Source organism: Rana temporaria, chromosome 2 (assembly GCF_905171775.1).
Source record: "Rana temporaria chromosome 2, aRanTem1.1, whole genome shotgun sequence".
Taxonomy (NCBI): domain Eukaryota; kingdom Metazoa; phylum Chordata; class Amphibia; order Anura; family Ranidae; genus Rana; species Rana temporaria.
This window is the reverse complement of record NC_053490.1, coordinates 135,161,742-135,175,226: the sequence shown is the minus strand read 5'-3', so window position 1 is coordinate 135,175,226 and position 13,485 is coordinate 135,161,742. Positions and strand designations below refer to the sequence as shown.

The window sequence follows — 13,485 nt, the reverse complement described above, 5'->3', positions numbered from 1 at the left end:
TTATGATACTACTTGGTTGTTCAGAGATTCACAGATCCTTACAATATAGGACCTTATTTCAATATCATGCTGCCCTAGACACGACATGACAGTCAAAACATTTGCTGGTGGCACTGTAAGGCACTTTTCTCACCTGAGAGATTTTCTGCTTGAAACGTATAAATCTAAAACGCTCAACAAGGCAAATCCTATTCTTTTCAATGACCCCTGTTTACATCTGAGCGTTCTGTCGCCAGAAGCAAAATCGCTCCGAATACATGAGCTTCTTTTTTGGCCGATTTGGCTCCACAGACTTTAATGGGAACACCTGAAAATTTACAAGAGGGTTTTGTTGCTTGTCCAGCCATAATCTCCTGTACCTCTCCCCCTGGTGCTTTATATTGGCTAAACAAAGCCCCCTGAAGCTGTAAAACGCTTGTAAACACTCAAAAACTGTAAAAAAATAATAATAATAAAAATAATAATAAAAAAAAAATGCCTGAAAGTTGCTCTGCTTAGGTTTGAATGTAGCCTAATTCATTAGCAGGAATGGCAGGATGGCCATCAGCAGGTGTCTACCAGCAGTCGGCATATCTAGAGATGTTTTCATGTTTCCTGAACTATAAAGAGCCATTGGACTCTCAATATCATCTGCATCTGTTTTTCTCTGTGGTTCTTTTTAAAATCAGCCATAAATATTCAGAGGTGTCCAGAAGAGGGAAACAACATAAGGAAGAAATCTGATATATTGAAGCTTGATGCGGCCCTTCTTACTCTTCTGTCCCAGGCACTGGCCTATGATTGCCATTATGATAAATACAGTTCTGCTTGTACACAGAAGGAAGTTTACAAGATGCAAGATGGTAATAGAGTAATTATATCACATTGGCTCACATTTTAATACAACAAAACTGGTGGTTCGTGCTTCTTACCTTCCATAGGATAGAGACTAGGAGTAATAGTAGTAATAAACCAGCCAGAATTGCAATAAGAAAGATCCACCAAGGAACTCCTCCATGTGCCACAATATCAAGATCAGAGTACAGCATGACGGAGATCTATAAGTGTGAGCAAAATGGTTAACATTTTAATATTAGTCAGAATTATTTCTGGGGCAGTTGGCTATAGCCATGGCTAGAAATGTTTAGTATTATAAAACTACCCATTTCTTCGGAAATCTTTGGAACTCCTCTGCCATATTAATATATATGCAAGTTTATATTCAAAATCATTTTCCTGTTTGAGTTAAAGGGGTAAGGTTTGATCCAATGCTTGGTATTTATGCCACACCTTTATGGCCGTTTACCGGTCAGACTTATTGCTGTTACCAACTTTATTTATTTTCCATATATTCTTGTGAAGTAGCCATTGAAGAGCAGCCAATACAAATGTGTGTCCTACTTCCTTTTTACAGATCCTTCATAACAATACATAGAAAATTAACAATTAACTGTGGGTATAGAATTGGGTATATGGGATTGTACGATGTTTTATTTATTTTTATGGTTGAACTAGATGGACGTGTCTTTTTTCAACCCGACTAACTATGTAACTATGTAACGATGGCAATGGACTAACAATATTTGCTTATTTTGTCACAGCCATGCCATCACATGTCGGATGCCACAAGTCGGATGGTAAGGACAAGGATCCTACTTTGGTCCAACTTCAATGATATTCAATGGGCTGAAGTAGGATCAAAGTCGGACCAAAGTAGTACAGGGAGCATTTTCAAAGTCGGACCGACTTGTGTCGGACCAGTTAAGACGGCTCTCATAGGGAAACATTGATTTTCACACGTCATGCGACATGAGCTTCCAATGTTGGCGCGTTTGTCGGACCAGTGTGAACCCCGGCCTCAATGTCGGAGCGTTTGTCGGACCAGTATGAACCCAGCCTAAGGGCACAGATTGAAGTTTACTGAGTTATTATATTTTTTATATGTTGGTATTGTGTGTCTTTTCCAGTGTAGATTAATTCTCTCCATTTGCCCTGGTGACCATTATCACTGAGATAAAAAGAGAGGAAATATCCAAAATTTTACAGCTGTCACCAGAACAAAAGGTGATGGGTAACCTTCCAATGGTGACACCTGTTCTAGTGACAACTGTCAAAGAGGGGCATTCCATTTACTCTGTAGAAATGTCCCTTTTATTTCCTATTGCGTCTCTTGGACAGGAAGTGAAGGGAAATGTCTACTCTTTTAAAAACTAAATGTAATTTTTTTTGCTATACATACACAAAGCAAAGGCCACGCTCATTAAGGTGTTTCATAATATACAGTTTATACATATCACACAGATCTGTATATTTGAAGAATGGCATGACTTTAGTATACAATGGAATTTTTTTATGATGCACCCAATCATAAAGAGGTATTAGTGTACCTGTGTTGTAGCATCTCTCAATACTAGGTTCTTAATTGTAGACTTCATAGTGATATTTGCTCTTATGACCACCTCTAGAGCACTTCCAGATGGATAGTCCTAAAGGAAAAAAAAAAAAAAAAAAGCACAATACAAAAGGAAAATACATTTTAATTTGTCGTAGAATAATAACAGTTGGCTTCACAAGGGCATTTTACCTCTAAAAATGTGCTATTCCAAAGACGTCCATGGACATTGAGCACCACCTGCTGGTCAAAACTGTACAGCGGACATTGAAATATCGTACAGTGAGCAGTGCCACGTTCACAATCCTGAAAAATAGACAGATTTATTATACTTAAAACAAAAGTCACAAGTAGAACTGATGATCAAAACTGTCTGCATTGTTTTTTGTTGCTTAAGTCAGCCAATGCGCTCTCCTTTTCATTTCCCCAGGCTTTACTAGAGTTGGATTTATAGGCAAGTTTTTGTATGAGGCACATTTGATACACAGACCCCCAGTACTTTGACAGCAGAACTAGGTGAACAAGAACATTTCCAATAGAGTGTACATTACCTGCAATTATTTGTGAAAGTGTACATTACCATTGTACAGCTGTGTCAGGACTGTTCATTGTTATGATTGCAATACATTGGCCGATATTCAAAATCAATGTCATTAGTTGGAGTGAACAAGTCATGTATGGGTTCATTTACAAGCATTAAGAAGTATTTTACAACTTAAAGCGGTTGTAAACCGCATAAACTTTTTTTTTTTCCCCCCAAACCTGCAATGCAAAAGGCATAATAGGCTAGTATGCACCGCATACTAGCCTATTATGAAATACTTACCTCGGAACGAGGTGTGTACCACTTACCTGGTCCACGCCGAGCAGGATGTCATCTGTGATTGGCTGGAGCGGCGATGACGTCACTCCCACGCGTGCGCGCGGGAGATTTAAAATCGGCAGGGTCCGGCGATGCCGGTCCTTCAGCCGTGGATTCCCCCCTGCGCATGCGCCGCCCGCATTGCGGGGGTAATATCTCCTAAACCGTGCAGGTTTAGGAGATATTCTCCTTACCTACAGGTAAGCCTTGTTGTAGGCTTACCTGTAGGTAAAAGTCCAAATAGTGGGTTTACAACCACTTTAAAGCGGTAGTAAACTTTTAAACATTAAAAAGAAAAATGTTTCCTCCTGCAAGGCATTATCATAATGTGCTAGTATGCACCGCATACTAGCACATTATGAAAGACTTACCTTGAAATACAGCCCTACGGAGACACGCTGTTATCACTGCAGAGGTTTCCATCTTCACCCAGTCTTCCTTCCGGGTTCACGGGCTGCGGCCATGGCACACAGCTCTGAAGGAACGGCACGAGCGCCAGTGACGTCACCTGGCTTCTGCTCGCTAGAATATCTCCAAAACAGTGCACGTTTATTATTAATTTTACCTACAGGTAAGCTTTATTATAGGCTTACCTGTAGGTAAAAATCTAAATGCAGAGTTTAGTACCGCTTTAAAATGTATTTAAACCCAAAAACAAAAGTTTAATACGTTTCACCTTTATTAGATGAGATTGTTGAATTTCTTTAAAAAAAATTGGACTATTTCCCCTTTATTTTCACCTGGTAATCCTGTGAATAACACACTGGTAGGTGGCTACATTTGCTTCTCGACTGTATCTATGGAAGGAGTCACCCAGGCTGGACTGTACATGTGTGAATTTACTCATCTCAATAAAATGATGACATTTGTAGTCTGCACAATAAAGATCTTCATAACTTCAGCTCACAGGAAGTTTTGAGGACACTATTTCTGGCAAGATCAACAGGTATTTTCTGTACTTGCTAAAAATATCTTTGTCCTGAAAATGAAAACGAATGCAGCTGCCTCTGCTGAATTTACATTGCTTCTATATATTTAGGGACTAGACTGGTAAGTTGTGATATTTGATGAATTTTCTTCCTTACGTTTAGCTATGCTTTAAATGCTTGTTACCAAATAAACTACATTTATAGTTGTGGGTATCTGGATTGGTTGAGCCCCATACCTTAGGCACTGTCATCCAATCATGACAATGATCATTTCATATCTATGGCTGACTTTTGTGTTGATATACTGTATAATTTAGTATAATGTGAGGGCAACACTACTGAACTTATAATTAGTAAAACAAGCACTGTGATAATTACCAAAACAACGTCCTTCTTCTTTGCCGGATATGAGATTGCCCACCGATTTGCTGGACTTTGACTTAGCCCAAGGCTTTTTGTGTCTTCTCTCACTGTATTCTGTGAGATAATTCAAAGTGTTAGAGCATATTTCTCTATGTATGGGGGTGAGAAGGAGAGTAGGATCATTGACATGTAGAGAGCTCACACACCAGTTTCAGAGGGTTGACTGCATCTACGGGAATGCACTCCATGCTACGGCCAGATTGCACCTGCTCCTTCAGCTGGATCTTCATTGGGTACAGGAGCCATTTCCCATTTGTCATTTCATGTGGCCACATCAGGTTCAGGTAGGCAGAACCTAGCGTTCGCAATGATTTTCCCCGGTTTGACACCTGATCAACAGATCATACATGTTATTGCATATAAGCATGTCACATCACGGAAGGTAGCGACTGATCCACAACTTCCCAAGCCTGCATAAACTGAATACATTCCTGATGTGTTACAATACATAGCAATATTCAACTTTCGTTTAGAGCAGCCCTTCATCTCCACTAAAGTGGCTATGCCTAGGTACAGTATCTCAAGGTCTGCCTTAGGCCTCGTACACACGACCGAGTTTCTCTGCAAAAACCAGCTAGAAACTTGCAGGGAGATATTTTTTTGCCGGGGAAAGCGGTCGTGTGTACATTTTCGTTGAGGAAACTGTCGAGAAACTCGACGAGCCAAAAAGAGAGTATGTTCTCTATTTCCTTGACGGGAATGGAGAAACTTGCCTTGTCGAGTTCCTCGACAGCCTAACAAGGAACTCGACGAGGAAAACGATGTGTTTCGCCCGTTGAGTTCCTCGGTCGTGTGTACCAGGCTTATGAAGAACATGCAGGGAAGATTATGTCATATTGGTGTGCTGTAGACAGGAGGACACATTCTTTGGATGTGACCCTGGTGATAGTAGAACAAAGATGGAGCTGGCCTTCTTGGGGGCAAGAAAAACGTAGTCAATATATTTGTGTCCTCTGAGTCAATCAAGTATACATATATAATTTGGATAGGTGTATCATAAAGGACTGAATAAGTGTACATCTAAAGGCAATTTTTTTTTAGATTTGGATAGAGGGTGAGAGGGTAGAACCACTACTAAGTTTTTATTGCTATCAGCGTCCCCGTTGGATAAATTTGCTCCCTCTAAATCAACCTGATCACCAATGTTATCCGTAATTAAAATCGGGGTAAATACAAAATGTTGAGTTGCCAGAACAGGAAGAGAGGGAAAATCTAATGATACCCTTGTTTCTGTGACAATTGTCTGAGAGGGAATTTTGCCCTTTCATTGAAAAGATATATTTTCCCTTAACCTCCCTGGCGGTATGATTATTTCAGAAAAAAGGTGCTGAAAGCGGTACCATTATTTGCAAGGAAATTTGGCGTTTTATACTGTAGGCCTGTAATTCTTAGGAATAACTCACTTAAATCTGACCAAACAAGAGTCTAATAGGCATCCCGGGTATGACATTTTTTTAAAAACAAAATGATTAATTATAATATAATAAATAATTATAAATAATTATAACAAATAATAATATAATTCTAATAAAAATTATTCAATAATGTAATCAACTCAAAATCACTGAAATTTGCTCAGTTGCAGAATTGAGCTGTCATTATGTTTTTTTTTTTATGACGAATTTCCCCACAAATCGCTATAGCACAATTCTGCAAGTGATTATAATTTATTATCGCTGTTTTCTAGCTGCTCTAAAACCATTTTTGACATAAAGGGACACTTTTGGTTGCTATGGACAATATACAGTTTGCAGGGAGAAAGAACCGTTTTTATTATATAAAAGAACATGTAGGGCACTGGACAGACCATTAGGGACAAGGGGGGTGTGTATTTTTTACATACAGTACTGTAATCTATAAAATTACAGTATACTGTATGTATAGTGTTTGTTTACTTTTTTGAATTTGGCGCCGATCTCCGCCCCCGTGCGCCGTAACGTCGCAGGGAACGGAGATCGGCGGCACAGGAGGACACTGTGTGAATCGAGCGAGGTCCCGCTCGCTCACACAGCGCGGTGGCATCGCTGGATCCAGGAACAAGGTAAGCCAGCGCACGCTGCAGGCTCTGCATAGCTACCCCGAGCGTGACTCTGGGATACCGATTTTAGCACAAAAAATCCACCCCGAGTCACGCTCGGGAATACCGCCAGGGGGGTTGATGTTGAATCTGTTAAGTCTACAGGACAGGAATTAAAAGGAAATCCCACTAATAGAACACAGATGGCAAAAAAAACACTGACAACTGTTTTAGCCCTCTACTCAGGGCCGATGCTACCACTAGGCAAACTAGGCGCACTGCTGCCTAGGGGTGCCCGACCACTGGTTTCCCCCCTGCATCTGCATTCTCTGCAGACTGCAGCATGTAACTAACCCAGTCTCAGGCAGCTGCTCTGTCTGACCGGTAGTGTAAATAGAGGCGCAGTGCAGCACTGGAGCCAACGCTAGAGGAAGCAGAGCCGATGCTTCCTGTATAGCGGCGCCTTCTGTCACATGGGCAGGACAAAGGGGGTGGAGTAAGGGGAGGAGACAATGGGGACATCAAAATTAGGTTTTACCTAGGGTGTCAAAAATCCTTGCATCAGCCCTGCCTGTACTACTCTATCCAAAATGAAAAACCAACAAGTTGTGACTTTAAATATACAATAATTAAAATGTAACCCATTATAATATTAATTAGTGTGGTTACCCAATCTGAAATATATTGCCTTTCTGTTGTATGTAAGCAAGCAGTGCAGTTTTATGTTACAACTATTAAAACAGTAAATTACATACTGTGACTTCCACATCCACAGAACTGCCCACATCATCTTCATTCTTCATGGCTGACTCTCCCTTTACCTGCCCACTATAGAACAGTCTGTTTGGTGCAGCCTCTCTGAAAGAGAACCATGAACATCCCTCTCAGTATTATGTCACTGCTCCGAAATACTGTTTAGACAGTCCTGACAGTAACACAGCATAAAAAAATGAATGAAAGGTAAATCTAAAACATATCATGCAAAACCATGGCTTGAATTATTCATATGGAACACAAGACTTAGGGAAAAATCAAGTATACACAACTTCAAGCGGAACTAACCCCTCCCTTATTTTACAGCAAAGGAAGCTGCCATCTAAGGCCTCGTACACACGACCGAGTTTCTCGGCAAAAACCAGCAAGAAACTTGCTGGGAGATATTTTTTTGCCGAGGAAACCGGTCGTGTGTACATTTTCGTCGAGGAAACTGTCGAGAAACTCGACGAGCCAAAAAGAGAGCAAGTTCTCTATTTCCTTGACAGGAATGGAGAAAATTGGCTTGTCGAGTTTCTCGACAGCCTAACAAGGAACTCGACGAGCAAAACGATGTGTTTCGCCCGTCGAGTTCCTCGGTCGCGTGTACGAGGCTTTAGGCTCTAATTGATCTTCCATGGGGCTGCATATGTGATCAGTTATAGCACTAGCCACTTGATGGCTTAACAGTTTGCATGAGAGCACAGCACAGTACTGTAACTGTGAGCGCCAGTTCACATCGTAACACATGCGTTTTTGTGCGATCCCACAAATGCATGGGAATGGGCAAAAAGCCCAGCAGGCATAATCTTTAAAATTGTGCTGCACCAAACCACTCAGGGGCACCATTAACAATAAATGGCGTGCACGTGCATCTAAAGAGGGTATCACTTTTCAGTGCAGTGCCGGAAATGCGCCACACCGCAAGTTGTGTAAACAGACCCTGATAGTTATCATTAAGGGAAACCATTAAATTGAGGGGTTTAGTTACGCTTTAAAGTGGTTTTAAAGGCAGCAGGTTTTTTATCTTAAAGAGGTTGTAAACTGCGGAATAGAATAAAAAAAAAATAATAGTAAGACAGCGACATACTTATGAAATACCTACCTTAGAATGAAGCCCTCCAGCAGTGACCACTCGCCGCTGAGACAGCTGATATCTTCTCCTGGTGTTTCTTCTGGGTTCACGGGCTCTGGAACTGTGAGTGGCCGGAGCTCTCCCTCCTGATTGGCTGAGACACACAGCGGGCACCATTGGCTCCCGCTGCTGTCAATCAAAGTCAGTGAGCCTATAAGGAGTTGGGGAGCCAGGGCCAAATCGCGGCTCCATGTCTAAATGGACACACAGCAGCACTCGGCTCGGGTACCCCCATAGCAAGTTGCTTTCTGTGGGGGCACTTGGCAGGGTGGGAGGGGCCAGGAGAGCCAGCAGGGGCCCCAAATAGAGGAGGATCTGGGCTGCTCTGTACAAATACACTACACAGAGCAGGTAAGTATAACATGTTTGTTTGTTTTTTATGAAAAAAAAAACAAGACTTTAATATTTGCTGTATTTATAACACAGTGTATATGCACCTGGTAAATGTGACATAAATTCACCCCACAGTGCTGAGATTTTTTTCACAGATTTTCAGGAGAATAATACTTTAGTTAATAATTTTTAGGCCTGTATTCATCATCAGATGGTGCATTGGGAGATGTACTCCTCCCACAGCATCAAGCCTGATACTGACAGGCCTGGTCTCTTTGATATCCCCTGGTGCCAAGGAAAGGGGCCAACAAAGAGGAGGGGGGATCCCTGCACTCTGAAAATGATTATGCTCCTGATTATCCTCATTTTTTTCAACTGAATGTCAAGAGTAGTGTTGCTCACGAATATTCGCATTGCGAATATTCGACTCGAATATAGCATATTCGAGAAATCGCGCTATATTTCGAATTTCGCGGTGAATATTCGCAATTCCGAATATTCGCATTTTTTCAATTTGATTTTTAAAACAGATCACATCCTATCGACGTCTAAAAGCATTGCTGGTATGATTAGAGACCCTGGGCCGAGTAGCTAAGCTGAGGCGATCCTATTATGTTGCCAAATTGAAAAAAAAAAAAATTGCGATTTTTCGCTATTGCGAATGCGAAAATGATTGCGAATTTTCGATAACTGTGGTAGGAGAACTCTGATTGTCTCTGATGCAAAAGGGGGGGGCTTTGTGTATGTGTATGTGTATGTTATGAATATTTGTATGTTTGATATTATTATTTTTTGTAAGAAGGAAAAAATTGCGCATACCTTAAAAAAGGGGAGAATACAGCAGCAACTCAAAAATGTTATACAACATAAATTAATACAAGACAGAAAATGGAGTCGCTCTACAAGAATAAAAAATATGTCTAGTGACAAGACATGTGGGCAAATTATAAAATAAGCAAGCGCAAATAACTTGTGAAATACACAGTGAAACAAATATATAAAGAAATATAGTCCCAATAATAGAAAAATAATCTTTCATAAAAATGTCTTTGATATGTGAAGTGAAAAAAAGTCCAAAGCATGCAGCATGAACGTGTTCAATCTTCAAGGTGTTTGATTGACAAACGGCTGTGACAGATGGATAGAGTAAAGAATCACCACCAATGCAAAACACTTTTTATTTTCTATTGTAAAATATCAAGAATATTCTGAGCCAATCAGAGTGCTCCTTCCGCATTTGCCGAATATTCGCAATTATTTTGTATTGTAAAATATCAAGAATATTCTGAGCCAATCAGAGTGCTCCTTCTGCATTTGCCGAATATTCGCAATTATTTTGTATTGTAAAATATCAAGAATATTCTGAGCCAATCAGAGTGCTCCTTCTGCATTTGCCGAATATTCGCAATTATTTTGTATTGTAAAATATCAAGAATATTCTGAGCCAATCAGAGTGCTCCTTCCGCATTTGCCGAATATTCGCAATTATTTTGTATTGTAAAATATCACGAATATTCTGAGCCAATCAGAGTGCTCCTACAGCATTTCTCGAAATTGCGCAATAAATATCGCATTCGCATGTTGCGATATTTCGATAAAATATCACGAATATTCTGAGCCAATCAGAGCGCTCCTCCAGCATTTCTCGAAATTGCGCAATAAATATCGCATTCGCATGTTGCGATATTTCGATAAAATATCACGAATATTCTGAGCCAATCAGAGTGCTCCTACCGCAGTTATCAAAAAATCGCAATTATTTTCGCATTCGCAATAGCGAAAAATCGCAATCATTTACTTTCGATAAAATATCACGAATATTCGAATTTAGCGAATATATCTCGAATATTCGAATATATATTCGAGATATATCGCGAAATCGAATATGGCATATTCTGCTCAACACTAGTCAAGAGGAGAGGAAGGGTTTAGGGATCTTGAGATGGATAGATTATTAGACCTCATACACACAAACGCAGATTTTTGTCTTCAGATTTACCAAAACCATGTAGTGCAAAGGGCTGCCTGATTACTGATACTACATGACAGTGACATGACTTTCATCCTATTTTGCTCTGCGACATCGGTCCTACATTGGTCCTACATCCATCCGACTTTCATGAACAGGATACTACTTTTGATCCAACTTTGGGATAGTCTGACAGGTTCTTTGACCAATCAAAACAATCCCAGTGTGAGATAAATTCCTTTTACTGCTGCTGTAATCATCATGTCGGATGTCACAAGTCGGATCGTAAGGACAAGGCTCCTACTTTGATCCGACTTCAATGATATTCAATGGGCTGAAGTAGGATCAATGTCAGACCAAAGTAGTGCAGGGAGCATTTTCAAAGTCGGACCGAATTGTGTAGGACCAGTTAAGACGGCTCTCATAGGGAAACATTGATTTTCACACATCATGCGACATGAGCTCCATACGACAGGACAGTCATCCGACTTTCATCCTACTTTGCTCTACGACATTGATCCTACATTGGTCCTACATTGGTCCTACATCCATCAGATTTTCATGAACAGGATGCTACTTTGATCCAACTTTGTGATAGTCTGACTTGTTCTTTGACCAATCAAAACAATCCCAGTGTGAGATAAATTCCTTTTACTGCTGCTGTAATCACCATATCGGATGTCACAAGTCGGATGGTTAGGACAAGGTTTCTACTTTGATCCGACTTCAATGATATTCAATGGGCCTGAATTAGGATCAAAGTCGGACCAAAGTAGTACAGGGAGCATTTTCAAAGTCGGACCGACTAGTGTCAGACCAGTTAAGACGGCTCCCATAGGGAAACATTGATTTTCACACGTCATGCAACATGAGCTCCCAATGTCGGAGCGTTTGTCAGACCAGTGTGAACCCGGCCTTAAAGGAGTTGTAAAGGAAAACATTTTTTTGCCTAAAATTAATGTCTGCAAGGTTAAAAAAACGAGTAAATACCTATTAAATTCCTTCATCTATATCACCTCCGGCGTCCTAGTTCCTGTTCTCTCATTCACTTCCTGGTTTGCATCGCTAGTTCATGTAAGAACTACATTTCCCAGGATGAATTGCGGCACGCCCAGTAATTCACACCTCCTTGAAGTCTCTAACACGTAGAGATCGTCCTGCCACACAGATGTAGTTCCCAGGAGGGGGTGAGCATGTTTCTGACCACCGCAGTAAAGCCTCCCATCACGGTGGTGAGTAACAATCAGACAAGCAGGAAGTGAACAGAACAGAGAAGAAATAGAGCAACTTCTGAGCAAAAACGAACAATTATGAAGTGAAAAGAGGAATATCTGCAGGTATAGGATGCTTATTATGAAAAAAATGTTTTTCCTTTACAACCCCTTTAAGGTTTGACCTCATATTATATGGTTTTAGTAAATCCGAAGAAAATCTAATAGTGTGCATTGGGCTTTAGACATCGGTGAATGTCACAAAAGCCCTCACCTATCTTGCATTATGTTTGGATGCCATACAGCCTGACCCATTGTGAACAGGAACCCCCAAAACGGAAGGGCATTCGAAAAAGTACTGAATTTCCATTTTAGCCTGGCAAATTTTATTTTTGAAAGGCTTGAGTGAATATACGTGGAATATAACATTAATTTTGTTACAAATAAGGAAATTATATACTGATAATCTTTTCCCAGTGAAGATGTTTTTGATTTTCTGCATTTTTATTCAACGAATGAAGGTGTCAGCAAATTTGCTTCAACAGTCATTAGGGAGACTGTTACTCACAGAATGTCACTGTGAATCCTTATGTATATTCCCTGGCCTTTTCTATAATTCAAGCTTTTTCCTGAGCCATAAATAATAATAGGTTCCTGTCCTCTCTGAATCTTGTGGGTTGCTGTTTTGTCACTGTGATTCAACAGATATTTGAAGCCTGCTCATATAAACATTTTTATTTTATTATTTTTTGCATTTCACTATTGTGAGGACTTGGAGCACCATAATGTATAAATCAGTCTATTAAAGCATTTTAAGGAGGAGGAGAAGACGACTGGATGCCATGGATGGATATGATTAGGGCAATTTAGACCTCTCTATAATTTGGAGGTTAATATTATATGGAGAGCAATATTTAATTAAAAAATTTTTTTTTTATGTTGAAAAGTAATATTGTGTAGGGGGGGCTACTTACTTTCTTTCTTGGATTGAACACGTTTGGTCATTATTTGGGTTTTTCACTTTTAGAGGCGCAGTATAATAGTAACAGGCACATTGTACCTGGACTGGAGCATGTAAGAGACAGGTCCAACAAATCACAGTGAAACCTATTAAATATTTACTTACCCAGAGACAGACAGCGGCAGTTCAATGATCACATTGACTTTGGCCAGTACTGGCAGATTCACTTGCTCACTTATCCTAAAAACACAAATAAAATGAATTCCCTTAAGTGTTTAGTAATTAAAGTGGCAGTATATAAAAAGGGGTTTACATAACTGAAACATAAGGCCCCGTACTCACGACCAAACATGTCTGCTGAAACTGGTCCGCAGACCAGTTTCAGCAGACATGTTTGGCCGTGTGTTGGCCCGAGCGGACCATTTTGGGACGGATCGGACAGGTTTCCAGCGGACAACTGTTTCCCGGACTTGTTTTAAAACAGTCCGCTGGAAACCTGTCCGCCCGGACATGTACGGTCG

The 13,485-nt window shown here is 40.4% G+C and overlaps 1 protein-coding gene across 3 annotated transcripts in view; it reads right to left on the bottom strand.

Annotated features, from left to right (window-relative positions):
* The window catches only part of ITGA7 (integrin subunit alpha 7), a 189,463-nt gene that overhangs the window by 8,309 nt on the left and 167,669 nt on the right, over nt 1-13,485 (bottom strand). For all 3 annotated transcript variants that reach the window (XM_040341146.1, XM_040341143.1, XM_040341145.1), the window contains exons 18-24: nt 13,130-13,204; nt 7,358-7,460; nt 4,732-4,914; nt 4,541-4,639; nt 2,564-2,677; nt 2,367-2,465; nt 912-1,037 (exon numbers count right to left, since the gene is read on the bottom strand). In XM_040341146.1, the coding sequence (XP_040197080.1) occupies nt 912-1,037; nt 2,367-2,465; nt 2,564-2,677; nt 4,541-4,639; nt 4,732-4,914; nt 7,358-7,460; nt 13,130-13,204 (799 nt within the window). The remainder of the gene's footprint in view (nt 1-911; nt 1,038-2,366; nt 2,466-2,563; nt 2,678-4,540; nt 4,640-4,731; nt 4,915-7,357; nt 7,461-13,129; nt 13,205-13,485) is intronic.